The sequence below is a fragment of the Oryctolagus cuniculus genome, chromosome 5 (assembly GCF_964237555.1).
Source record: "Oryctolagus cuniculus chromosome 5, mOryCun1.1, whole genome shotgun sequence".
NCBI lineage: Eukaryota > Metazoa > Chordata > Mammalia > Lagomorpha > Leporidae > Oryctolagus > Oryctolagus cuniculus.
The window spans coordinates 130,703,038-130,730,069 of NC_091436.1; the positions used below are offsets into that span (position 1 = coordinate 130,703,038).

The window sequence follows — 27,032 nt, forward strand, 5'->3', positions numbered from 1 at the left end:
GAGACATTCGCAGGGACCAAGCCAGTGTGTCCCAGAGGGTCCTCCCTCTCGTTCATTCAGCTGCTATCTCTGCACAAATGCACTCACATCTCTCACCAGGCTCCCGTCCACACTTCTCACCCACTCAGAGACAACCTATGTTCTTTCTCAACTCAACACTTCCGTAATCTCCCCTCTAACACACTCCCTGCTCTCAACTCCTTAATCACCCCAGTTCCAGCTCCAGAAATGTCAGGGGCATCTTTGATTACTTCCTTCATTTCACATAGAATGTGGAGGCTCACAGCCTGCTGGAGTGGGGAGCATAAATTTTGGAGAAGCCAAGATGGGTAGGTTGTAGCAGGGAAGCTTAGTCTGCTGTTGCTTACTGCCTCCTGGTGGCTGATGGGGGCACAGCGAGGGGTTGGGGTGAAGGCTTCCAAGGGGTGGGCTTACTTGACAATATTGAGTGGGGGTAAAATTCCATTCAGCAGATATTTCAGGGCCCACGGAAAAGAAAACCAAAACCTAGGACAAAGGTCACCCAAAGACCAAGAAAATTGCCAAACATGGAGCTGCAGAACAGAGCTTACTGCCTGAGTAGGAGCCAGAAATGGGCCCAGACATGCTGGGGAGAGGAAACCAGGCATTGGCAGGGAAGATGCTAGGACAGACCAGATGGGAAGTTAGAGGTGCAGACCAATTAGTAGAGGAAGGCCACGGGGTCTAACGGGCCAGCCGGTGTTGCTCGTGGAAATAATCTTCCATTGGAGGCAGAGGTCCTGGGTTTTCTACTTGGCCTCAGTGTGGTGAAAGACTGCAAACCCTGAAGCTCTATTCTGAGAGAAGGCAGATTACGTCATCCTTCAGCATGCATACCAATGGTGTGAAGAGAGACTTGCCAAGCCACAGTAGGCTTGTGGTGCTCTCTACCCATCAGTTGGCAGCAACAAGTGGATAACAACCACAGAAGGTTCTCAGCCCTGGTTTGTATGTTTGTATATTCACTATGGACCCCATCATCCTCTGTTTGGAGACTCGTCCTGCAGCTTCACTCCCCCACTGTCATCATCGCTAACCTCGGCCTGCATCCTCACGCACCTGGATTTACCCACAGGGCTCTCAGATGGTCCACCAGTCACTTCAGGGTTGGGGAGATGGGCCTTGTGTTGGCGGAAAAGACTTTCCTTTCATTCTAGGTGCTGTGGGAAGCCACTGATATGAAGAGACATGGAGCATCAAGGGTTCAGTTTGGAGCCTTTTAAGGTTGAGATGCTTGAGAGATACCCAAGTGGCTATAATAGAGCAATCTTATAAATGACCGTGGAGCACAGAGGAGAGGTCCAGTCACAACATACATGGTGTACAGATGTCTTAAAGGCCATCGGAATGGATGAGCTCCACTCAGGACTCAGGATGGAACTGGCTCCTAGAGCAGCCAGAATGGGAGTGGAGTAGACGGAGAGGCATGCTGTCTGGACAACACCCGAGGAGGGGTCTCTTAGTCATGCTTTGCCTCTGGTGACTGAGGGCCCGCTGAGCTGCACAGCAGGAGCCCCTCTTGAGAGGAGCCTCTGGCTCCCAGTGTGGTGCTCTGTCTGTGTCAAGTAGGAAGCTCCCCCTTCCTATTTCTCAGTAGTTTTGCTGGGCTGCATGGGCGCACCATGGCAATGTGGTGGAATGGAGCTGCCCTGATCCCTTTCATTAAGAGAACCAGCACATGCCTTTGGAGAGAGGCTGCAGTGGCTTTGGCTGTCATCACATTTTGGACCAAGTTAGTTTGGACCTACACTTCCACAGCAGGTTTGCTGAATGAGCTAGACTTAGTGTAGTGTAAGACAAAGGCAGCTTCATTCTTCCCCACACTGCACTGAGTCCAGCTCACTCAAGTTGTTTACAGGCTGCTTTGCATCCCTCTATGCAAACAGATATGTAAACCTAGATGAAACAGAACATTCCCTCGGAGAACACAATTTATAAGCATTGACTGCAGTAGTGCCAGAAGAACCTAAAAGAAATCAAAGAACCGGCTCCACCAAAAAGCACCAGGCCCATAGAGTTTCATAGGAAAATTCTGCCAGATCTTCAAGCACCCATTGCTAACAAAGTACCCCAGAGCTCAGGAAAGCTTGCTAGTTTTTACAAAGCAAATATAACATTGATTAATCATTAAACCTGACAAAGGTACCACAAAAGAACTCTACACTGATTTCATTTATGGATATCAATGCAAAAATACCCAATGAACTATTAATAGTGCCTATGACCACATTGGGAAAATAATACATCAAGACCATGTGGTATTAATTGCAGGAATACATGGGTAACTTGTATTAGACATTCTTTAATATAGCTCACCAAAGTTTTAGACATTCAGGGAAAATCATATGATTATCTCCATGCATGTTGAAAGTCACCCAATAAAACTGAACACCTGTTTCTGATAAAAATGGAAAAATAAATACGCAGCAATAGCTTGGAAATGCCTGGGTTGGGGAGCAATGAGAGGAGACTAGCCCTGCCCAATAGTAAAGCTACTGTTGAATTACTAAGTTTTGAAGAATCTGTTATGGAGTAGAAAGCACAGAAATGGGACCCAAGGACGTACGGAAATTCTGTCAATGTTAAAGAAAGCATCTCAAATCACTGGTGAAGGGATGACTGCTCTGCTGCTTGGGAAAAGATAAGATTTCACCCATCGTTATTCCACAGTAAATTCCAAATGAGTACAAGAATTAAATATAAATGAAGAAACTACATGTATGCTAGAACTATAGATTACTCCTTTATAAGCTGATGTGGAAAAATGTTTTCCTGCTATGACTAAAATCCAAATTTAATGACAATAACAACACAGGAGTTCATAAATCTGATGACATAAAAGTAAAACAAAACAATTCTGCCTGGTCAATGGGAGGAATCACAAGCAAAGTTAAAAGCAAATGATAGACTGAGAAAAATATCTGCAAAGTATATCACAAATAAAGTGTCATATCACTTAAAAACCAAAGAAAAATAAAAAGTCTAGCAAAAAAATGATAAACTAGATAAATAGCTCTTAAGTATATTAAAATGTACTCAATTTCCCTCCAAATGAGTGAAAGTAAATTAAAACTAGGCAGAGATATCATTTCTCACTGTCACACTGGTGAAAATTCAACTGTTTAACTAGCGCTCTGTTGATGAGATTCTGAAGAAACAGGTGCCCTCATATATCACAAGCGACAACGCAAAATAACTCTACGCAAAGGAACTTGGCAATCATCACTGAAACTGGATCTACCAATCCCAGCCACAGCAGTTCACCTTGGAAATGCATCACCAACCATTCGAGAAACCACAGGCACAGGTTATTGATTGAGGAGTTATTTGAGATCACAACATATTAGAAGCAACCCAATAAATAATCAGAAACATTACCTATCCATAGGAAAATCATTGCATAAACTGTGATACACAGGATACTTTCCTAACAACTTTTGTTCATGTTTTGTTCACAATCATGTTCATGTTTTACATATTCCAAACAATAACAAAGTAAGAGGAAGAATAAAATGTAATACAAACAGAAATAAATGATAACAAAATTACAAAGAAAGAAAACATAAACAGCTAATCTGAGTGACTTTTGAACAGCCTCGGATGTATTCTGACGACAAAAGGACTGCAAAGAGGTGCCAGCACTGGAGTGCAGCAGGTTAGGCTGCTGCCTGCCACACCAGCATCCCATATCAGAGCACTGGTTTGGGTCTCAGCTGCTCTGCTTCCAATCCAGCTCCCTTCTAATGCACCTGTGAGGGCAGAGTAAGATGGCCCAGGTACTTGGACCCTATCACCCATGTGGGAGGCCAGGATGGAATTCCTGACTCCTGGGTTTGGCCTGGCCCAGTCCTGGCCTTGGGCATTTGAGAAGTGAACCCATAGAAGGAAGATCTCTCTGTCTCTCTCCACCAGCCCCATGCCCCATCCCTCTGCCTTTTCAAATAAATAAATTAAAAAAAAAAAAAAAACTACAGGCCGGCGCCGTGGCTCACTAGGCTAATCCTCCGCCTTGCGGTGCCGGCACACCGGGTTCTAGTCCCGATCTGGCTCCGGATACTGTCCCGGTTGCCCCTCTTCCAGGCCAGCTCTCTGCTGTGGCCAGGGAGTGCAGTGGAGGATGGCCCAAGTACTTGGGCCCTGCACCCCATGGGAGACCAGGATAAGTACCTGGCTCCTGCCATCGGATCAGCGCGGTGCGCCGGCTGCAACGTGCCAGCCACGGCAGCCATTGGAGGGTGAACCAACGGCAAAGGAAGACCTTTCTCTCTGTCTCTCTCTCTCTGTCCACTCTGCCTGTCAAAAATAAATAAATAAAAAATAAAAAAAAATTAAAAAAAACTACAAAAAAATCTTGACCTCTAATTAGTAGATTTGTTGTTGGTAATGGTATTGATGTATTAACTCCAAGTGAGTGAATATATGTATTGAAATTGTTGGGAACGAGATTTCTCACTGTGGGAAAATGGAGCTATAAGTATGGACAGGAAGAAGATAAAGGGAACCAGAATGGGCATTGGGAATCAGGGCTATTAGTATTAGCTCAAAATGTTTTATAAAATACACACTTCCTATCTCTATTCTCTGAGAGGCCTACAAGAGTACACATACACACACACAACCACACAAAAATAGATGTGGTTACACATAGATCTAGCTGTAGGTATATAAATACAGGAAGCAAAAAAGCAAATTAAGCCAAACATTATGAATCTGTGAGTCCATGAGGAGGGTATATGGATGTTCACTGTACTTACAACTTTTCTGAGGGTTTTTAACAGTTCACGATAAAAAGGCAAGGGCATAACAGTTTGTCTCTATCATTGCCTACAATCCCATTAACATTTTTGTTATATTTCTCTGAACTTTCTCTAGGTCTGGTTCCCCTTTCTTGAGAGCCAGTGATGTAAACTTCCTATGCAACCAAGGCAAAGGAAGGCCATCACTGGGAGTCGGGGTGAGGCGGTCTCGCTGCTGTTTGTTACACAATCCTTGGTAAGCACCTGCAGAAGCCCACAGGATGTGATTCCTGAGGGACCAGCTGTCAGACTCCTTGCGCTCTTACCAAATACGAAACTAAGGTTCAGAGACCTGCTATGTGAACACTTTCAATTACAGACTCACAAGTGCATTGAGACTCACTGCCTGTGTCTGCTCCCTCACTTGTCCTCCTGAGGTCTCTCTACAGACTACCCTGGCTGACCAGATTCTTTACAACCTAAAGGATATAAAGGGCAGGCGTTTGGCTATTTCCACTCCAGCTGCCTACTGATGTACACCCTGGGAGGCAGCAGCCATGACTCAGGTACTTGGGTTCCTGTATACATGTGAGAGACCTAGATTGAGTTCAGGGCTCCTGGCTTCTGCCAGGCCAAGCTCTAGTTATTGTGGGCATTTGGGGAGTGAATTGTGGATGGGGGCTGTCTGTCTGTCTCTGTCTCTCTACTTTTCAAATAAATAAATGTGGGAGATAATGCAGAAATCTCCATAAACGTATTTTAAAAGATTTATTTATTTATTTGAAAAGCAGAGTTATAGAGAGAGGAGAGAGAGAGAGAGAGGGAGAGAGGGAGAGAGAGAGAGAGAGAGAGAGAGAGAGCCTTCTATCCGCTGGTTCACTCCCCCAGATAGCTACAATGGCCAGGGCTGGGCCAGGCAGAAGTTAGGAGCCAGGAGCTTCTTCTGGGTCTCCCATATGGGTGCAGGGGTCCAAGCACTTAGGCTATCTCCTATTGCTATTCCCATGAGCAGGGAGCTGCAAGTGAAGCAGCTGGGACACAAACCGGCACTCATACAGGATACCTGCACCACAAGCAGCACCTCCCCCAAAATTTTAAAGAAGAATTTAGTATCAATGATTCAGTCCACAAATATTTTCTGAGCACCAGGCATTGTTGTAGCAGTGGGGATTCAGCAGTGGAAATAGACAAACATTTCAGATGCAATAGAGCTTATGTTTTAGTGATGGTTGACAGACAATACCAAATAGCTAAAACATGGAGCATGTCCATTGATAACCCAAATTATAGAAAAGAGCAGGCCAGGTGAACAGGGTCTCGGGTAAGCATGGGAGAGTGAATGGCAATTTTCAAATAGGGTAGCCAGGGAAGGCATTGTTGAAAAGGTGATGTCTAAACAAAGAACAGAAGAAGTGAAGGGGTGAGCCACGGTGATATGTGGAGGGGTGGGGAGATGTTCCAGGAAGGGCAGTCGTCCTGCAGGGTGAGCCCTGTGGCCTGTCTGAGTGACAGGAAGCTAGGGGAGCTGGAGCTGGGTGAGAGTGAGGAACTGAGAAAGCAGGTAGTAGAACAAGGCCTAGCAGATCATCTTTGACCTTGACTCAAGAATGAGACAGGACCTAGGAGGGTTCTGGGAGAGCAGTGATGTACCCTGACTCATATTTTTAAAGTCTCAGCTAAAGCAAAAACTACCTTACTGTGCCCCATCTTTCCAATTGAGCAGGTGTGGAAGAAGGAAGATCTAACCAACAAAACCAAAGAAAGTGCGACAACACCCAGAATTAGAAGTCCATCTTGCCACGCTGGCCTGAGTCCAGCCCCTCCAATTAGAACTTGCCTCACTGGGCATTTCCACACACAGATCTTTCTCCTACTTAATCCATACACCTTTCCCCAGACCCATGATCGAGGAGGCAGCTTTGAGTCATAGTCTCCTGCTTCCTGGCTGGCCAACAATGAAGCCTTTCTCTTCTCAAGACAGAATTACAGTGTGTGACTGTGACCAACAGGCAGCAAACCTGCCTCCTTCTGTAACACAGCCAACACCAAAGAGCTATCACAGGGTGTGAAAGTACATTAGCCATTCATGGATCTTATTTATTCATTTTTATTCATTTGCTTATTTGAGAGGAAGAGAGAGAGAGAGATGATCCCATCTACTGATTCAATTCTCAAATGCTCACAATAACCAGGGATGGCCTAAGGCCAGAGCCAGAAGCCAAGAATGCCATTCAAATCTCCTGCGTGGATGGGAGGGACCCAATTACTTGAGCCATCACTGCTGCCTCCCAGGGTTTGCTTTGGCAAGGAGCTGGAGTCAGGAGCAGCAGCCAGAGCTGGTACTAAGTCCAGGTACTGCTAGACCAAATGCCCACTCTCCTATTCGTGGGTCCTTTTGGATATGAACAAGGTAGAATCAATGTGGGTATAAAGAGACCAACAGGGTGTGCCTCAAGCAGGGGGCACAGTGGGTGTTTGGGGGTAGAAAGAATGCAATTGGCAGCAAACTGAGGTGACTTCTGAGATGCCTGGCAAGGGCCAAGAACCAGAAGGTGGGAACCACCCATGTCTGATTGGGGAGAATTGGTCAAACGGCAACAGCAGTGAGAGACCAGTGAGGACAGCTCAGGATCTGCCAGAGGAGGCTTGTTTCCTCCACCTCCCGTACCACTCTCCTGGAGGCAAACCTTGTGCTCTTTCATCCACGGCCCGCAGAGGCAGTGCCCATCCCCAGAGGAGCATCTCAGCCAGGGCTGTGGAGCTGGGCCATCCTGCCTCTGGGTAGGGATCTCTGAAGAGAGGACAAGGAAGACCCCACTCAAAGGGTGGGTCGGAGAAGGGGCAAGGGCCTGGGAAGCACGTCCTAGCTCCTCATTCAGCTCCTCTAACCTTCGTGACCACAGCAAGCCCCATACTTTCCTCCAGGGCTCTGCCTCTGCGTCATGTGCTCACTGCCCCACGCCCACCATGGGTAGTTCGTGATGCAAGGATGCAGGTGAGCAAGCAGGGAGCAGTGACCGTAAAAGAGAGGCCGGGGCTAGAACACGATTCTCCTCATTGTGCTATCCTGGCCCTTTCAGATCCTGTCGATGAGCGTCCGATTTTTAACAGGTTTGCAGAGGGGATGAGGAGCTGGGAGTCTATAGTCCTGTTGATGGAGAGCATCAACACCAACTGGTGCTATGTCACAACAGAGGAGAAATGAGCAATGCATAAATTATAGCTCTAATGTCATAAACACCAGAGCATCAGATTTAGTGAGAGGAGGGCAGGCCAAGATATGATAAAGTTGTAATTGGGAGACAGGAAGCGACTCTATTTTTCATAGGTAAGTAAAAACAGGGGAAAGGAGAGATATTAAGAGAGAAAATGAAATGCACAGTTGTTGCCAGGCTGAGTTACAAATGACCCCTTCAAATGACAAAATGCCAAGAACTTACGTGATATCAGCATTAGGGTGAAGCCCAAAGACTTCAGGGTTATCTAGGGTTGGCAGCGACTGGATGTATTCAAAATATTGGTCCAAGGTTTTGCACACGGGGATTTTATATCCAGTATAAAAACAGAATGATGGCTCAAACATCTTCTCACTGAACCAGACCTGTACGCAAGGGAAAATAAAGGAAATAAAATTGATGAGCACCACAAAGAAAACAGCGGCTATCAAAGAGGATGGGTCATTTTGTTTCCACATTAGTGCTTTTTTTCTTATATTGGTTTTGAAAGCACCTTAGCAAAACCACTGATAGAATAATTAGCACATATGTGAAGAAAAGAGAGAGGACATACCACAAAAACGACCGGGTCTAGCCTCTGTCTAACCCCAAAGAAGAGAGATGCAATGAGTGGTTGACAACCTTCAGCTGCACTTTTGAGGAGCAGTGGGAGCGTGCTGCCAATACCCGCCCACAAACGAGACAATCTGGGCATTTCCGCTGCATCACAGGGCTTGCGTCAAGGGACGGTGTCTGCATGGCTTCACTCACAACAGCCCTAAGCATTAGCACAGGGCTGGGAAAACTTCTTAGAAACGTCTCCCCTCCCACCCTGAGCCCAAGAATCTCCTTTGTTAACTAAGCTATGTCCCTGTCCGTGAGAAGGAAATGGGTCCAACTGCCTTGCTTTTCCCCTTAAGACATCCTTTCTCATTCCATATTAACTGATTATCTGTAACAAAACAGCAAGAAAACACATGTATGCTTGATGTTAACAGATGTATTCTGAAGAGGGAAAAAAAATGATGCGGAACGCTTATGAGCTAGACTTGAGGCAGTGACCTCAGCATCTAACAGTGATTCTCCTGGTACGGAGGGAAATAATAGATGGACAGGAGAAAACACACTGCAGGCATGGTGCCTGAATCGCTCCGAGGGCTTGGGAAAGAAACAGGGGCTGTGCTTTTCTCCAGTCAGCAGCACTTGCTCTGGTCTCCTCCCTCCAGCTCCTTCTTCTAGCTCTCTAAAAGTCCAATGATTGCTCTGAAAAACCCTGTGTACCAGTTCTGCTGCTTTATTTGCTTCAGTTCTGTTCTTTTTCAGCTCCTGTGCACAAGGCATTGAGCTTAGAACCAGAACAGAATGCAAAGATGAGAGACACGAGGTTCTTTCCTTCAAGGAGCCTGTGACCCAGAAGAGGGATAAGCCAATTACCTATCAACCACAAAACAAAGTGCAGTCAAGTAAGAGCCACGAGGAAATAAAAATAAGCAAATTACTAAGGGGACTTCCGGCAGGAAGAAAGAATAGCCAGGTTGAGGCTTCATAAGGTTTTATCAAGTAGGTGATTTCGGAGCTAGGTCCTGAGGAAGAGGATTTCCACAGGAGAACCTGGGACTGGGAAGGACACACCAGCAAAGGTACAGAATAGCAAAAACGTGAGGCGGACTGGGCAAATAATGATATGTGGGGTAAACAGAATAGGAAGAGATAGGCTAGGAGAGGTGAGGTGAGGTCACCTTGTGGATGACTGTAGATGCCAGAGTGAGGACTGGTGCTAAATTTAAGAATTGGGGAGCAGTTGAAAGTTATTAAAGGCAACAGTGCTGTGGGCATAGTCATCATTTAGAGAGATTAGATTTTCAGTGATGTGGATAACTTAAATTGCAGGAAGACATCCTAGGGAGACAAGAGCCTTGAATCTTCAGCACACAGATGACCACACTGAATTCTTTGTTGCTATAAAAGCAAAAGGAAACTTCTTCTTCTTTTCCCTTTATTTATAAACAAGTAGCTGGATTCACACACACACAGTAGTAGCTGAGTTTCACCAAATTTGAAGGTTATTTGGGGATGTAATTGCGATACACAATAAAAAGTCAACCTGGAATTACTTGGCGAGACCCTAGCACGTGCCTACAAAGGTAGGCAGCCGTCCTCCAAGAACAGTGAAGGAGGTTCCATGATTCTTAGTTTTAGGGGAGACGCCCCTCCACATGAGGTAGAGAAAACAAACTGAGGTCCAACGTTCAGCCCCAAGTTGAAAGTTAAAGAGAGGATCCGGTTTGAAGGCACTGATTTACGAGGGAGCTGCTTCACACGAGGGCGAGGGCAAGGGCGACTCTGGAGCACACAGGTGGGGTAAAGTGGCAGCAGGCTGGGCCAGGCAGCTGGTAGGATGGCGAGAGTGAGGCTGAGAATGAGGTGAGATGGGGAAGGCAGGGTGTGGACTCCACGGGGCTAACCTGCAGCCTTCCTTAAGGGTTTCTGCTGCAGGGTCATGTGACAACCTCATGACTTCAGAGCAGAGACCAAGCTCTGGTTACTGAGGGGCCATCTGAAACAGGTCTGAGCCAGGCAGAGGAGACGGGCAGGGAAGGAGGAGGTGAGACAGGAGGTTGGAGACGGGGCATGGGGCCAGTCAGATCAGGGTCAGAGGAGTAGAACCCCGAGGGGTCCTGAGGGGGGGTGGAATGAGCCTGCAGAAGGCACTCAGGAGGAAGAGGGTCCGGCAGAGTTCTGAGAGGCCAGAAGCAGATGACGTCAGGAGACACAGACACAACCTGGGTGGGGAGGGAGCTGCTGTCACTCAGGAGCAGCCACAAGGAACTGGAGGAGCTGCACTGTGTTCTAGACACAGATGCTGTCCCAGATGTGCCTCCCCCCGGGGCCGTCCAGGCCAGAGGATGGAGACTCTGGGGCTTCCGGGAGGGGGTCAGGGCAAGTACTAGTTCTCTGTTGCCCCAGATGTCAACCCAGATGTCAGCGTACAGATCCCAAGTGGAGGACAAGGAAAGGCAGCAAGTTAGCGTGAGAGGGGTCAGCCTGAGATCTTGAAGGTGGAGCTGGGCACTGAGCTGAGTGGGTGCGGCCACTTTCTCTGCCACCCTACGCACCTGGCTCAGCCACTGTCCTGGAGGGGTGTTAACGCAGCAGCTTTCTACTGTGCCCAGAGCAGGGTTCACAAATCCCCTCTGCTTTGCCAGTCACCGCTGAGTAAGGAGTTTCCATAAAGCAATGATAAGGCAACTGAGGCAGTTGGTTAGTTAATTGGGACTCTATATGAACTTGGCTGTCGCTCCCCCTCTTCGTGGAGGAACGACACAGGACCCTGCGCTGTTCTTTTGTCTGCTCGGCCCTTCCCGGGTTTGCTGCTGGTTCTTCCCGGGTTGGCTACCGTCCTTCCACCTCCGTGGAAGGGCGGTTCCCCCTGCCACTTTCCCCACTTCCGCGGGGGAGCGGCACACCGCCGGCCGGCTCTCTCGGGGGCTGCACAGGTGTTATTCAGATAGATGTTCCTGGTGCATGCCGTCTCTCTCCTCCTATATAGTCCTCTTCCACCAATCCCAACTCTGCTACCCACACGCCGAGCACGCTGCTCTCCTCCAATCAGGAGCAGGTCCTACAGTTTATTGGTTGAACTGGAGGCAGCTGTGTAGAAGCTGTTTCCTCCTCTCCCAGAGCCATATTGTGGGAGAGCAGATGCATAGAATAAGTCTTAATTCCAATAACTTAGTCTAGTCCGAGTTGCTCCCAGTTGCTCCCCACACTTGGCTTTCTAGAAAAATCATCAAATAGCTTTAAAAAAAAAATGTAATGTGTTGTTAAAAAAAACTCCTAATTGTCAGGGTGTGCTCTGGTGTCAGTAAAAACCCAATCCAATCTACTCTTAGATGGCTATAACCCTGGGCACAGAGAATTCTCATCTGTTGAGATTCAATGATGCTTATCGCCATCAACAGACACGCACTGACTGTACTCTAGGTGCCCGAGAGAAGGCACACAGAGACTCAGGAGCCACAGATCTCACTCATTTCAAGGGACGTTCGGTACAGTGGGAAGGCAGAGGACATGTATTAGGATCACACAGTCCTCTCCCCTCCAATGCAACTGTTTACACAATTTCATCCTCTCTTCCGAAGTCCCAAACTGCCTCTCCCCACCTCTGAGCCTGTGACCTTGCTTCTTATCAGAAGAAAATGGCCTTCTCCTCCCATCAAACCCAGTGGCCCCTGTATCCTTGCCCATGGTCTTCCTCCGCCATAAGGAGGGGGCTTCCCATCTCCTCAGAGGGGAGGAAGGGAATATGAGAGTGCTGTGCAAAGTTGCCAGCATACACACTGCAAATCGAGATCAGCACTGTTTGTGAAGATTATCATGAGTAACAGAGGTGGGGGATAAAACCGAGGTGGAACCTGAATACCTGCTAATATGGCATGGAGGAGTTAAAGGCCCTGAGAAGGGGCCGGCATCGCTGAGTAACAGGTAAAGCCTCCACCTGTGATGCGGGCATCACATAAGGGCACTGGTTTGCCTCCCAGCTGCTCCACTTCTGATCCAGCTCCTTGCTGATGGCCTGGGAAAAGCAGTGGAGGATGGCTCAGGTGCTTGGGCTCTTGCCACTCACATGGGAGACTGGATGAGGCTCCTGGCTCCTGGCTTCTGCCTGGCTCAGCCCTGGCCATTGCCGCCACATGGGAAGTGAACCATTGGATGGAGGACACCCCCTCCCCCGTAATTCTTTCAGGTGGATAAATAAAGCTTTTTAAAAAAATAAAGGGGCTGGCGCTGTGGCATAGTGGGTAAGGCTGCTGCCTGCAACACTGGCCTCCCATATGGGTGCCGGTTCGAGACCCAGCTGCTCTACTTCCAATCTAGCTCTCTGCTATTGCCTGGGAAAGCAGTGGAAGATGGCCTAAGTGTTTGAGCCTCTGCACCCGTGTGGGAGACCAGAGGAAGCTCCTGGCTCCTGGCTTTGGATCAGCCCAGTTCCAGCCATTGTGGCCACTTGGGCGATGAACTAGCAAATGGAAGTTCTCTCTCTCTCTGCCTCTTCCTCTCTGTAACTCTGCCTTTCAAATAAATAAATAAATCTTTAAAAAAAGTAAGTGGGCTAATATGGAGTCATATAAAAACATAATTATAAAAAAATAAATAAAGCCCATGAAGACCATTGCATGCTGACAAACTCCAGGTTTTTGTCCCTTACCCCGAGCTCTCCCTTAAGTTCCAGATCTACAAATCTAATAATCTTCATTCATTCTCTTACTTAACAAATATATTTTTAAAGGTCTATTTAGTTGAAAGGCAGAGTCACACACACACACACACACACACAGATGGTCTTCTATCTACTGGTTCACTCCACACATGCCCACAGGAGCCAGGGTTGGGCCAGGCTGAAACCAAGAGCCAGGAACTCCATCTGGGTCTCCCATGTGTGTGGCTGGAGCCCAAGCATCTGGGCCACCATGCACTGCCTCCTGGGCATATTAGCAGGAAATCAGATCAGAAGTGCAGAGGAGTCAGGACTCAAACCAGGCAATATGGTGTGGGGAGCAACTCGGACTAGACTGTTACTGGAATTAAGACTTATTCTATGCATCTGCTCTCCCACAATATGGCGCTGGGAGAGGAGTAAACAGCTTCTACCCAGCTGCCTCTCACCAACTTGACAAGCTGCAGGAGCTGCTCCTGATTGGAGGAGAGCGGCGTGCTCGACGTGTGGGCAGCCGAGTTGGGATTGGCGGAGGAGGACTATATAGGAGGAGAGAGACGGCATAGTGGTGTGGGTTGGTTGGAGAGTGCGTTGGAGAGTTCGCGGGGAAGTTCGTTACTTCGTTCTTTCTCATTTCTCTCTACTCATTCTTGCTTTGGGAGTTTTGCTGTTTACTTATTCTTACTTTACTATAGAAAGGACTTGTAAAAAAAGGGAACAACAAGCGCCCGGTCCGGTGCGGCTCCTCCGCGTGCGGAGGAGCAGCAAGTGGTGCCGTGACTCGGATATGAAGCCTAGGCAGGGTTCAGTGTTGCTCCTCCACGAAGAGGGGGAGTGACATAATGGTGCCGTGACTCGGATATGAAGCCTAGGCAGGGCTTAGTGTCGTTCCTCCATGAAGAGGGGGAGCGACATAATGGTGCCGTGACTCGGATAGGAAACCTAGGAGGGAGGAAGCAGGAAAATACCGGAGAGAGAGACTAGCGAAGAGCCTGGGGGAAAGCCGGACGAGAAAGGTGCCGGAAGAAGCTATTGAAAGCCTAGGCATAGACTCGGATATGGACTGTGGGAAAGAAGTTAGGATTTAAAGCGAAAGTGAAAGCTTTCATAGACTCGGATGCGGACTATGGCGGGGAAGCTAGGAGATTGAAAGCGAAAGTGAAACCTGGAGGAGGCTTGGACTCGGATACGGACTGTGGGAAAGAAGTTAGGATTTAAAGTGAAAGCAAGAAGAAACTTAGACTCAGATACGGACTGCAGGTTGAAAGTGAAAGTGAAACCTATAAGAAACTTAGACTTGGATACGGACTGTGGGGAGAGGCCAGGAGAAATGAGGGAGGAATATTGTTGGAAGAAAACTTAGGGAAACATACCGGGTAGAGAAAAATGTTAGGGAGGATGAAGCCGCGAGTGCAGGCCAAGCCATCTTGGAATTCTTCAAGTCACCCTGGGGAGCAAGAGGCGAAGATCTGGAACCAGAGGCAGAGACGTGGGCCGCCAGGATTCGCCAGGTTAGTCCGGGGAACTTGGACTGAATGCCGGTAGTGGCGGAAACATTCGCGGAAGCCGCCGCGTGCAGAGAGAGCATGGGGCGTGAACAGATAGGAAACGCGGGGCTGGCGCAAGGCCGTGGTGCGGGCGCGAAGTGCGTGGAGACCGCAGAGCGTGCGCGCAGAGCCGGGAACCCGCCGGTGGGGCGAGGCGCCAGGAAGCCGCGCAGAGCTGTGAAGCCGCCGCGGGGCGGGCGCCGGCGGGGCGAGGCGCCAGGAAGCCGCGCAGAGCTGTGAAGCCGCCGCGGGGCGGGCGCCGGCGGGGCGAGGCGCCGGGAAGCCGCGCAGAGCCGTGAAGCTGCCGCGGGGCGAGGTGCCGAGAAGCAGCCTCGGGCGGGCGCCGGGAAACCGCGGGGATAAGAGAAACAGAAGTTTTAGAAGTAAAGTGAGAGAAATAGGAATGCTGGAAGATAGAAGTAAAATAGGAGAGATAGGAATGCCTGGAGATAGAGAAATGGAGAGAGGTGAGGCCTCCCCTCAACATGGCAATGAGAGAGCTTGGATTCGGTCTGCCTGATTAGGGAGGTGGTGAGCACCTGCGGGCGGCTAGCAGCTTATGCGCCGCAGGTCACCGAAGACAGGCATGAATTAACATCAATAAGGCCTCCCCACAAAACCGCAATGAGAAGGCTTGGATTCGGTCTGCCTGATTAGGGCGATAAGCACCAGCAGGCAGCTCGACCAGAGTATGAGCTGCAGGTCACCGAAGATAGGCACGAATCAACACCAATAAGCCTCCCCACAATATGGCAATGAGAAGGCTTGGATTCGGTTTGCCTAATAGGGCTTGTAAGCACCTGCAGGCAGAGCAGAGCATGCGCTGCGGGGCACCGAACTCAGGCACGCATCAGCGCCTAAAAACCTCCTCACAACATGGCAAAGAGAGGACCCGGATTCGGTTTGCCTGATTGATAGGACTTGTAAGAACCTGTGGCAACTCTAGCAAGCAGAGCAGAGTGTGTGCCGCGGGGCACCGAAGACAGGCGCGTATCAACGCCAAAAAATAAAAAGAAAGGGGGATCTGTGGGGAGCAACTCGGACTAGACTAAGTTACTGGAATTAAGACTTATTCTATGCATCTGCTCTCCCACAATATGGCGCTGGGAGAGGAGAAAACAGCTTCTGCACAGCTGCCTCCAGTTCAACCAATAAACTGTAGGACTTGCTCCTGATTGGAGGAGAGCAGCGTACTCGGCGTGTGGGCAGCCGAGTTGGGATTGGCGGAGGAGGACTATAAAGGAGGAGAGAGACGGCATGCACCAGGAACATCTAAGGGGAACATCTGAAGGAACACCTGTGCAGCCCCCGAGAGAGCCGGCCGGCGGTGTGCCGCTCCCCTGCGGAAGTGGGGAATGTGGCCAGGGGGAACTGCCCTTCCACGGAGGTGGAAGGGATAGTAGCCAACCCGGGAAGAACCAGCAGCAAACCCGGGGAGGGCCGAGCAGACGAAAGAACAGCGCAGGGTCCTGTGTCGTTCCTCCACGAAGACGGGGAGCGACAATATGGCACATGGGCATCTCAAGCAGCAGCTTAACATGTTGTACCACAATAGATCCCACTCAGCAAATATCTATTGAACACCTACTATGCACCAGGATGTGTTTCAGGTGCTAGGAATGTGGCATTAAGCAGACCAAGTCCCTGCCCTCATGGAGCTTACAGTCTTAAACAACTGCATTGCATGTCTGATAGATATCACAAATGTCACATGATCCAAAAACTCCTAGGGTCTAGCCTCAGCCAATAAAACTCATTCCGTCTGCAGCCCTCCCCTCTCTGAAAATAGTTCCCTTCTCTCTCCAATTGCTTTGGTCAGATCTCTCTCCAATTGTTTTGGTCAGATCTTGGATCTCCCTCTTTTTTTGCCCCAACACTTGGTACCCTCATCATGCTGCTGGGTACGCTCTGTAAACCGACCCTGAAGCTAACCACTTCTCCTGGTCTCCACTGCTAAACCCCAACTGAAGGTACTTTCACAATCGTTCTAACAAAGTGTACTTTACCAAGACACCATTTATTTTTCCTCCTTTGAACCTCAGGTAGAGTTTCTCATATTCCTCAATTTATTATCATAAAATCCATAGCCCCTTTCACTTTAGGTTTTCCTCATTGAGTCCTGCTCTCTACCTTCAGTCTGCTTCCTTCTAGGGCATCTATTTAAATGTCCTTCATAGATGTCCTTGAATATGTATTAATTCTTGTGAAATACACACAGACTGTATTATTTTATAGATCTAATTTTATTTTTTTAGGCTCTGTCCTTAAAAAAGATTTTTTTGAGATCTATGTATGATGTCATATAGATAATTTCTTCCAAGCCTGCATTGTATACCACAAAGGCACCTACAACATTCAACTTGTCTGTTTCCTCATGATAGATACGCACCTTGCCTTCCACTTCCCACCACCACAAACAACGCTGTGAATAATGTTGTGGTACATTATTATATATTATATTGTTGCTTTAATGTCTGAGGATTTCTCTGGGACATGGCCTCAGGCGTAGGATTCTGGTTCACAAGAGACATTAGAGGGTGAGCAGCGATACCCCACCATGCTCATCCGCTGTCTCTGATCTATCCCCCCAGGAAGGCTGGGAGGGGCCACCCCGTCCTCCTTCAGGACCCGGGCTACTGTGGGCTCACAGCATTGCCCGTCCCCAGGAAGTGCCCTAGCCAAAGGGAGCTGCCTCGGCCAAGGTCATGCCCTGGGGGAAGGGCAGAGGGAGGGAGCCCCTATAACAAGTCACTATCCCAGAGTTTGTTTCCAGGGAAACCAAGCTATGAGGGTTGCCTTCAACCCCATAGCCAGTGCAGCCATGAACATTTTAGACAAGCCCCTTTGTGGATTTTTTTTTTCTAGAAATGTCCTGGGAAATCTCTACTTGGGATACTTAGTAATTTCATTATTTCTAGACTCTTCCCATGTGGTCTGTCCCAATTTAAGCCAGAGCAGCAGGGCTCTTGCCTCTGCACAGCCCCACCATTACTTGTGAGTTTCCACTTTTCTCAACATATGGCTGCAAGAAAAACTTGGGAAAATATGTAAGAGTTAAAAGAAATATCAGATTTTGGGCCAACCCTCAGCTTACCAAATTTGTTGAGGCTTTAGTTTTGTTCATCAAGAAAGAAAATGACTGAAACAAAGAATTATCAATGACACTAATATAAAGAATCTGATAACCATAAAATACAGACATACCTGTTTTTTCTACTTAGCTAATATATTTTGCCTCCCTAGCATGTAAGAAATTTTAAGAGGAGTTTGAGTCTGGTTGACAGTGTTCAACCTTGATGTGAAAGCCATGATTGCTAAGGAATAATTTTCTCTAGAAAATGTTTACCAAAATGTAGATTGTATTGGGCACAGACAAAACAAATGAACACTTTGTATCAGTTTCCAGTGGGCTATCCTAATAGAAGAAATGAGAAAATTTAAATTTGGCTGAATTTTTCAGTCCCTTATGTTGGATCTTAAAATCATCGTGAGATGGGCACTCAGAGGAAGAAATCCTGTGCAGTGTTGTCTTCACGGGGAGACACCACAGAATGGGGAACAAAGACGAGGGGCAGAGGTGAGAGAGCCTGGGCATGAGCAGCTCCTCTGAGTGAGAGAGGATTCATGGACCATGGAGAATTGACTGTTCTGCTCAAGCCCCAAGGAGAGCGCTAGCTACAGGGCATGGGTGTGCGTTTCTTGGCTAATTCTTTTCAGCACCTCCACTCTATGCTCCCCCTCCTAAGTTTGGTATACTTATTAAAAAAAATACTCTTCTTGAAAAGGATAATGCAATGCAATGTCTTTTTTTTTTCTAAATTGACTTACTCTAGCAAAGCAATTAAGTAGACGCTTATCAAAGTCATCTGTCACTCTGCCTCCATATTGTACTTCTCCGATCATGTACCGAACCGTACTCCACGATACACCCTTTATGGAAAATAAAAAAAAAGAATTACCTGTAACTAAACATTTCAGATATCTTCCTAGAGGAAAGGTCTTGAAAAGGGAGCTGTAGCTAGACTGCATTTAAAATCATTCATTATCTTACATTAACAACTTTCACTGTTACGTGGCTGGAATGGCTATGATTTGTTCATCAAAGAAAAACCCACAATACTAAACACTAGTGGATATATTGCCCATTGATTATTTAAAACAGGAAAAGAGACTATTTTTCACTCCGTGGATGTAATCACCTATCATGCTCATTACAGCAATGCCACACTGTTACCGAAGGGAAAAGTGGTGTTTAGTGAATAAAGGAGGAAAATCAAGTAATCAACGCTTTAATATGCTTTCTCATATTTTCTGGAATCAATATGAGAACAACTAGCAAAGCATTTATTCAGAAGGTTTTTTGCTACAATGCAATATTTTGCCACCTTATTCAGGGAGCTAAAACTACATCTAAGTATTTATTAATTTCTATAGCAACCTTATGCTAGTGATGTATTTCAGATATTATAATTTTTTAGTTAAAAGATCCTCAATTCATTTGGAGTAGGATAAGTGAGGATGTTTGATTTTTATTTACTTCTTGGTTAACTTTTATTCTTTAGCTTGGTTGCCTTTCACAGCAGCTATTATTTGTACAAACCAAAATGATAAATAATCACAGAATATGAACCCTCACAATTTTTCATCAAATTGCCATACTTTTTTTTTTTTTTTTTTTTTGACAGGCAGAATGGACAGTGAGAGAGGGAGACAGAGAGAAAGGTCTTCGTTTGCCGTTGGTTCACCCTCCAATGGCCGTCGTGGCCGGCGCGCTGTGGCTGGCGCACCGCACCGATCCGAAGGCAGGAGCCAGGTGCTTCTCCTGGTCTCCCATGGGGTGCAGGGCCCAAGCACTTGGGCCATCCTCCACTGCACTCCCGGGCCACAGCAGAGAGCTGGCCTGGAAGAGGGGCAACCGGGACAGAATCTGACGCCCCGACCGGGACTAGAACCCGGTGTGCCGGCGCCGCAAGATTAGCCTAGTGAGCCACGGCGCTGGCCCCAAATTGCCATACTTTTAATATCCTTTTATCATTCAAGGAAAAATGATGGTTAGTTCTAGAATTCCTTCCTGCCTGAGTCAACATTCCTCATGGCTCACTATCACTGTCCCGATACTGCAGTCTCTACAGCTACTTTGAAATGCTGCTATGGGGAGGAAGAGAGGCATGGACGACAGAATGCAGGATTTACTGAGCTCTTCCTAAACACCACATACTGTGCTTTCACAAACACTAACTCATTTAATTCCTCACTGAAACACTGCTCACTTTATGGATGAGGCAACAGGCTCTGCATCTCATTGACTTGCCCAAGACCATGGAAAACCCAGATTTCCAACCCTTTATATGTCTGGAAGTACAACTGGGCTTGCATCCTTGGCTCTGTGACCTTGAGGAATTCTCTTGGTCTTGCTTGTCTGTTCCCCATGATAAAAATGTGGGATACAGGGGCCGACACCGCAGCTCACTTGGCTAATCCTCCGCCTGCGGCGCTGGCACACCGGGTTCTAGTCCCGGTTGGGGCGCCGGTTCTGTCCCGGTTGCTCCTCTTCCAGGCCAGCTCTCTGCTGTGGCCTGGGAAGGCAGTGGAGGATGGCCCAAGTGCTTGGGCCCTGGGAGACCAGGAGGAGGCGCCTGGCTCCTGGCTTTGGGTCGGCACAGCGCGCCAGCAGTAGCGGCCATTTGGGGAGTGAACCAGCGGAAAAAGTGAAGACCTTTCTCTCTGTCTCTCTCTCTCTGTCTAACTCTGCCTGTCGAAAAAAAAATGTGGGATACTAGTAATAATACCTTCTCTACCTAATACAACTCTACCCTACATGGCAGAGTTGTGAAGGCAGGAATGAGACCCTGCATATAAGCGGGAACTCTGAAAGCACAACATGCCATGTGATGGCTAGCTATCATGATTAGGAATGATTGCTCTGTCTATGCATCAACTTGAGCGAGCTTAGAAGTGACTTAAGATGCAAACATTTCTTGTGGGTTGACAATGCTGTCCTTTTAAGGAGGCAAGAGTCAGACCAGTGGAGAGAAACCTGACGTGGTGCATGCCTTCTCTTAAGGTGCACTGCGGCACTTGGAAGTGACAGGAAGAAGGTGGTGGTGCTTTGTACACACTAACTTTCATCCTTGATGGTCAGTCTCTTTTGTATGAGGGGTAGCAAGTGGGGGAGGTAGGGAGAGGCTGGACCAGTAAGCAGCTGATTAGAATGACCCGTCGCTCTGAAGGGCATGTTCCCTCTGCATCACAGACTAAAAATCTTGATTTAAGGACAGCAATAAAAATTTAAAAAAACAATTTTACTCACTTTTTTAATATCACATTCATCAAGGTGATTCTGAATAAACTGAACACTGGCTGAAAAGTCTGCAGAATTGAATTCATAAGGAATGTTCCATCCTAAGGGACCAAACTTTCGTCGTTCCTTAAAAACACCAAAGAGAAGTTGAGTCCTGAGTGGCTTTTTAAAAACTATATGCAGGTGATTCCTTCTCTATTATTAAAAGAAAGTATAGTAAAATTAAGGTCATGTTGCCAAAATAAGCTGCCACTCCCCTACAAGGAAAGTATAATATTTTGGAAATACTAACCACAAGAAAGTTATTTCATGGCCCCATAGCTCAATGGCTTACAAAAATGAGTCTCCAAATATTTGCTAGGTTGTTCTTGAGTTAAAAAAAAAAAAACCCTAGGTCTCCACTGACAACTCAAAAATGTGCAGTAGGTACGTTGTTGAATGAATTGTTATTCTAAATTAAACTTCTCAAACTTGGAGATGTTAAACCTGAGTGACAATTTTTCCAAGATGAATAACTTAATCATTGAGGAGCTTTTGGACTCCCTGCTAGTTTCACTTTGTAATCTTGCTGTTTCAGATCTTGACAACTAAAATTTTCTGCTGTACACATGAGACATCTATCTTCAAACTTTCATACTACCCTTATTTGGTTCTCTCTACTTAATTGCATCAGGCCTATGAAATACTCGGTAGTTGTTTAGAATTGCCAAATTACGCATACATAATCAAAATTGGACTCAGACCCCATGATTCAATTGCTTTGGTGTTCAGAAGACCATTTGAAAGGTATGTAAGTGTTAGAATTAAACTTAAAATCTCTAGACTCTGACCACCCAGCAAGCCACACAGACGAATCCAAATGTTCTGTGTCATCAGCTTGCAGCTTGCCTGCCCAGGAGCGTAAGCAACCTCTAAGGAAGGTCTACTGCTTTATTTGGTTTGGTGTCTAGGTCCACCTATCCTTGTGCCCACGACAAGGACCCCTGTGGAGTGGAGAATCTCCACATATCTATGGAAAGACTTAATTCTACTTTTCTACCTCTCAATACATAAGAATTTTTCTTTTTTCTGGCTTCCCCAACACACACACACACACACACACACACACACTGTGGTTTTCACAAGCCATTCCAATCCCTATTGCAGCTGCCCCATGCATCAGATCCTGAGTAATTTTAGCATTTAAAGGAAGCTGAATAAATTTTAGCTTGGACAAGACCATGACAAGAAACGTAGAACGCACCAAGGTTTTAATCACTGACTTCAGGGTATGCTTTTAAAATATTAAATAAACCATTAACATTAATCTGGGTCCAGATATTCTAGTCCTAGAGAGATCCCTCTGGGATATTACCATGAGATCAGATTAAGAGCAAAGAAAAAACCCAACTCTTAAAAATGTAAAATACCATTGTTACTTCTATACCTATACTTATTTTTAAGCTTTATTTATTTATTTATTTATTTGAAAAGCAGAGTTAGAGAGAGGCAGAGAGAGAGATAGAGACAGAGACCTTGCATCCACTAGTTCACTCCCCAGATGGCTGCAATGGCCATAGCTGCACTGATCCGAAGGCAGGAGCCAGGAGCTTCCCTCGGGTCTCTTACAAGGGTGCAGCGGTCCAAGTTAGGCCATCCTCTACTGCTTTCCTAGGCCATTAGCGGAGAACTGGATTGGAAGTGGAGCAGCCGGGTCTGGAGCAAGTGCCCATATGGGATGCTGGCACTGCAGGCCACGGCTTTGCCCTCTATGCCACAGCGCTGGCCCCTAGACCTGTACTTCTTGAGGTTGGGTTTTCAGGTATTAGAGATTTGTATGATGGGACTCCTACCCCCATCCATCAGATGATTTGACCAAAGGTAGACAACCAGCCCACGAAGAGCCAACTAGACTCCTTCCCCCAAGAATCTGGATTTACAGGTCAGAATTGCTATCTGGAGAGTGTACCAGGAAGACTCGTAACCCCAGATGCTAGGAAGTGCCATCTTCCACCTTGTGCCTAGAGCAGGTAGCAAGGAGCAGAGGGCACAGCCTTGACAAGAGGACAGCTTATGTGCTCCCAGGAGCTAAAGGAGCCTGAGCCCTTAAAACTGTCTGCTTCTCATGATGGCTTTCTCCTATTTCTGGTATTCATGTTGCCTCGGTTTGTTTTTCTTGTTTGTTCCACATTGAAATAGTTGGCTCTGGATCAGATTGGAGCCTTGACAGTCAAAGACATGCTTCTATTTTTGTCTCCCTTTTGCACCCACACCTTGAGGAAAGAATCATGGTTGCCTAATAAACATTGGTTGCTTATTTTCAGAACACAAAGGACTCTCTTCTCTTCCGCGAGGCCAATTCCAAAGCTGACCCAGGGTTCTGAGTTTCTTGCGTAGACTTCAGAAACATTAAGGCAAGTCTCTTCCGGGTTACTGCAGGAACAGGGATGAGCTGAGAGGGCTTAGGAGATACTGACGTGAAAATGTGCTCAGTTAACGCTTTAGTTTCTGGGATTTGAGAACTGCTGGAGAGAAGACTGCTCACCACTTGATAAAATGCGAATGTTTTCCCATTCTTGGAAAAGAGAATCAGAATGTACACTGTTTTACCTCTGTGTTTGACTTAATTTTTTAAATTTAATGTTCAATTAGACAGAGGACTGAATGAAAAATAATTCTTTCTTTCCAATTACTGAAGCCATTTAAATTGGCTCTATGGAAACACTCCCATTTATATGCACTAAGCAACTGCAATTTAGTTGCTCCTTAAATGTGATTTTGAAAATTGCCCCAAAGCTGAGATTTGCTTCACATTTATGTTACTTACTATTAATTTTCATTTAAAGCATTCACGTTTTTTAAGTTGGGTCACTAAAGTCATAGAATGTTTAGTTTCTCTTAAGATTAAAAAAAGACAAAATTTTGATGAGTGTCTCTTCTTTCACAAATAAAGTCATTTCAAGTTCTTGTAATTTTTTATATCCATTGACCTCTCTAAATGAAAATAGAAAGAAAAAACTCAAATTATCATCTTGGAATACTATTACGATAGACTAAACTCACCAAGACCTATGATTGGAAGCTCAAAAGCAGAAAATTTTCTAGATTTATTTGGAATTTTTGATTATCTTCAGTCCAATTAGTATTTCTGAAGTCACGGGACAAGTTGTATGTGGTAAAATAGAAAAATATTAAAATAGATACACTTTTTTTTTTTTTTTGACAGGCAGAGTGGACAGTGAGAGAGAGAGACAGAGAGAAAGGTCTTCCTTTGCCGTTGGTTCACCCTCCAATGGCCGTCGCGGCGGGCGCGCTGTGGCCGGCGCACTGCGCCTATCCGGAGGCAGGAGCCAGGTACTTATCCTGGTCTCCAATGGGGTGCAGGGCCCAAGCACCTGGGCCATCCTCCACTGCACTCCCTGGCCACAGCAGAGAGCTGGCCTGGAAGAGGGGCAACTGGGACAGAATCCAGTGCCCCAACTGGGACTAGAACCCGGTGTGCCGGCGCCGCAAGGCGGAGGATTAGCCTAGTGAGCCGCGGTGCCGGCCAAAATAGATACACTTTCAAAGAGTCTTCATGCAGTTGAGAAAATAAAACTTGGAGACAAGAAAGGAACAAAGTGATAGTGAACATGATTAACTGCTGAATTTTAGTAGACGATAAGCCTGAGGAAGATGCTTAATCAGAGGTTTTTGGTTCAGCATTAAATGAAGCCATTCTTTGAAAAGAGAGAAGGATTGCCGAGTTTGACAAAGGCCAAGAGGAAGGACAGGAACATAAAGGCTGTGGTCGATGGAAGATTCTACTGCAGGAGAGGGTGACCTCAGCAGGGGCTGAGCGTTCATGGGCTTCGGGGAGGAATGCAGACAGACTTACTGCGGAAACTTCTTTCAACAGGAGGGCACTTTTATACCTCGGGAAAGTGAGAGTGCTGACATCAGGGGGACTGGTCTACTCCCAACTCACTGCTTCTTTTTACTTCCAGAGAATACACAGAGCACAGAACTCTCAGTGAGATACGGAAAGTTCCTCACAACACTGATGAAGAGCTGCTCACTGAGGTCTTCATTTTAATGATGTCAAGGCTATTTCCAATTTTAAGAGATTGTACCTCAGCAGTTCTCACAGGCCAGTGCAGAATCATTTCCCTCGCATCTTCAGGCTCAAAGGAGCTAAGGATCTATCTCCAGCAGAGACTTCCTCTGGAGCATCATCCCTATTGATTTATTGTTTATAATATAAAATGAAAAATATAGTCCTTGCTAGACAATAAAAGAAAACATTAGTAGGTAAAATAATGAGCCAGAACCACCAAGAAACACTATAGGGCAGAGTGTAAAAGTTAAGACTAGATCATGTTATTGCTAATTATGAAAAGACATTTAAACTAGAATTTTATCATCATGCCTCCCCAAAGCAAGAGCTTTAGCTACACTATTAAATTTAAAAGGAGTGCTTATCAAGGCCCAAACTTAAGAAAGAAGAGAAAGGTTAGGGGAAATAAACACTTTTTAAAAAAGATTTATTTAAAAGGCAGAGTTTATGGAGAAGGAGAGGAAGAGAGAGAGGGAAAAGAGGGAGAAGGAGGGGGAGGGGGAGAATGAGGGGGGAGAGAGAGAGAGAGAGAGAGAGAGAGAGAGAGAGAGAGAGAATCTTTTATTGTCTCTCCAAATGGCTGCAATGGCTGGAACTGGGCTGGTCTGAAATCAGGAGCCAGGAGCTTCTTCCAAGTCTCCCATGTGGTTGCAGGGGCCCAAGGATTTGAGCTATTTTCTGCTGTTTTCCCAGGCACACTAGCATAGAGCCGGATCAGAAGTGAGAATAGCTGGGGCTTGAACTGGAACCTATATGGGATGCCAGTACCCCAGGCGGCAGCTTTACCTGCTACACCACAATGCTGGACCCATAAACACTTTTTTAAATGAAGAACTGTTAATAGTAGAATCCCCCTGGATACTGTTGACATAGCCACTTTTATTTAATATAGAACTTAAAGAGCCATGATAAAATTTCCATTTGTACCTGCCACAGCAGGCCCTTAGAGAACCTAATCAATGACTTTAGCCAAAAACAAAAACCAACTCAGCAGGTTGTACATAAGCTGTTATAAAAGTCCCAAATGTGGCATTCAATGTGGGCAAACTGCAGTCGTAAGGAACAAATTCTAAATTTTGAAAAAGATGCAAAAATGATTGAAGATTCCTCCCTTAAGAGCTGTGGCCATTTGGCCATTCTCAATTTTCCTTGCCTACTGGATCACTTGGGAAGTTCTTAAAAAGACTGAGCTCCCCTTCCTTCCTCCCAGATTCTAACTTAAGTGGCCTAGTCTTGGGCCTAGGCACACGCTGAGAACTATCACTTAAGACATGATGTTTAGTTGATCCAATATGTTGTTCAAAGATGGGTAAACCCAGAGACTGTTGTTCCAATGTTCTGTAGGAGATGTTAGAAGGAGACTATGAACATAATGACTGGGTTTCAGAAGACCAAAACTTGGGAGGGAGATGTACTTAAAATTAAAATCCCAAAGAGTGAATGTGGTCTGACACTCAGAATGATGCTACATTGGAGTTCTTGGGAAATCATATAGGGATCATACTGACGCCAGAGAGAAGCTTTCCTCCTAGGTCATCTTCAAGAGGAAGCTGGGGCCCGCACCGCGGCTCACTAGGCTAATCCTCCACCTTGCGGCGCCGGCACACCGGGTTCTAGTCCCGGTCGGGGCGTCAGATTCTGTCCCGGTTGCCCCTCTTCCAGGCCAGCTCTCTGCTGTGGCCAGGGAGTGCAGTGGAGGATGGCCCAGGTGCTTGGGCCCTGCACCCCATGGGAGACCAGGATAAGTACCTGGCTCCTGCTATCGGATCAGCGCGGTGCACCAGCCATTGGAGGGTGAACCAACTGCAAAGGAAGACCTTTCTCTCTGTCTCTCTCTCTCACTGTCCACTCTGCCTGTCAAAAAAAAAAAAAAAAAAAAAAAAAAAAAAAAAAAAGGAAGCTGGAATGTTCTCAGAGAG

General features: G+C 46.6%; 1 protein-coding gene across 5 annotated transcripts in view; it reads right to left on the reverse strand.

Moving 5' to 3' along the window:
- The window catches only part of DNAH8 (dynein axonemal heavy chain 8), a 358,350-nt gene that overhangs the window by 40,005 nt on the left and 291,313 nt on the right, over nucleotides 1–27,032 (reverse strand). For 3 of the 5 annotated variants that reach the window (XM_051854776.2, XM_070074113.1, XM_070074116.1), the window contains 3 exons: nucleotides 21,048–21,164; nucleotides 18,566–18,667; nucleotides 8,198–8,358 (listed from right to left, as the gene is read on the reverse strand). In XM_051854776.2, the coding sequence (XP_051710736.2) occupies nucleotides 8,198–8,358; nucleotides 18,566–18,667; nucleotides 21,048–21,164 (380 nt within the window). The remainder of the gene's footprint in view (nucleotides 1–8,197; nucleotides 8,359–18,565; nucleotides 18,668–21,047; nucleotides 21,165–27,032) is intronic. The other 2 variants (XM_070074114.1, XM_070074115.1) reach the window with 2 other exon arrangements.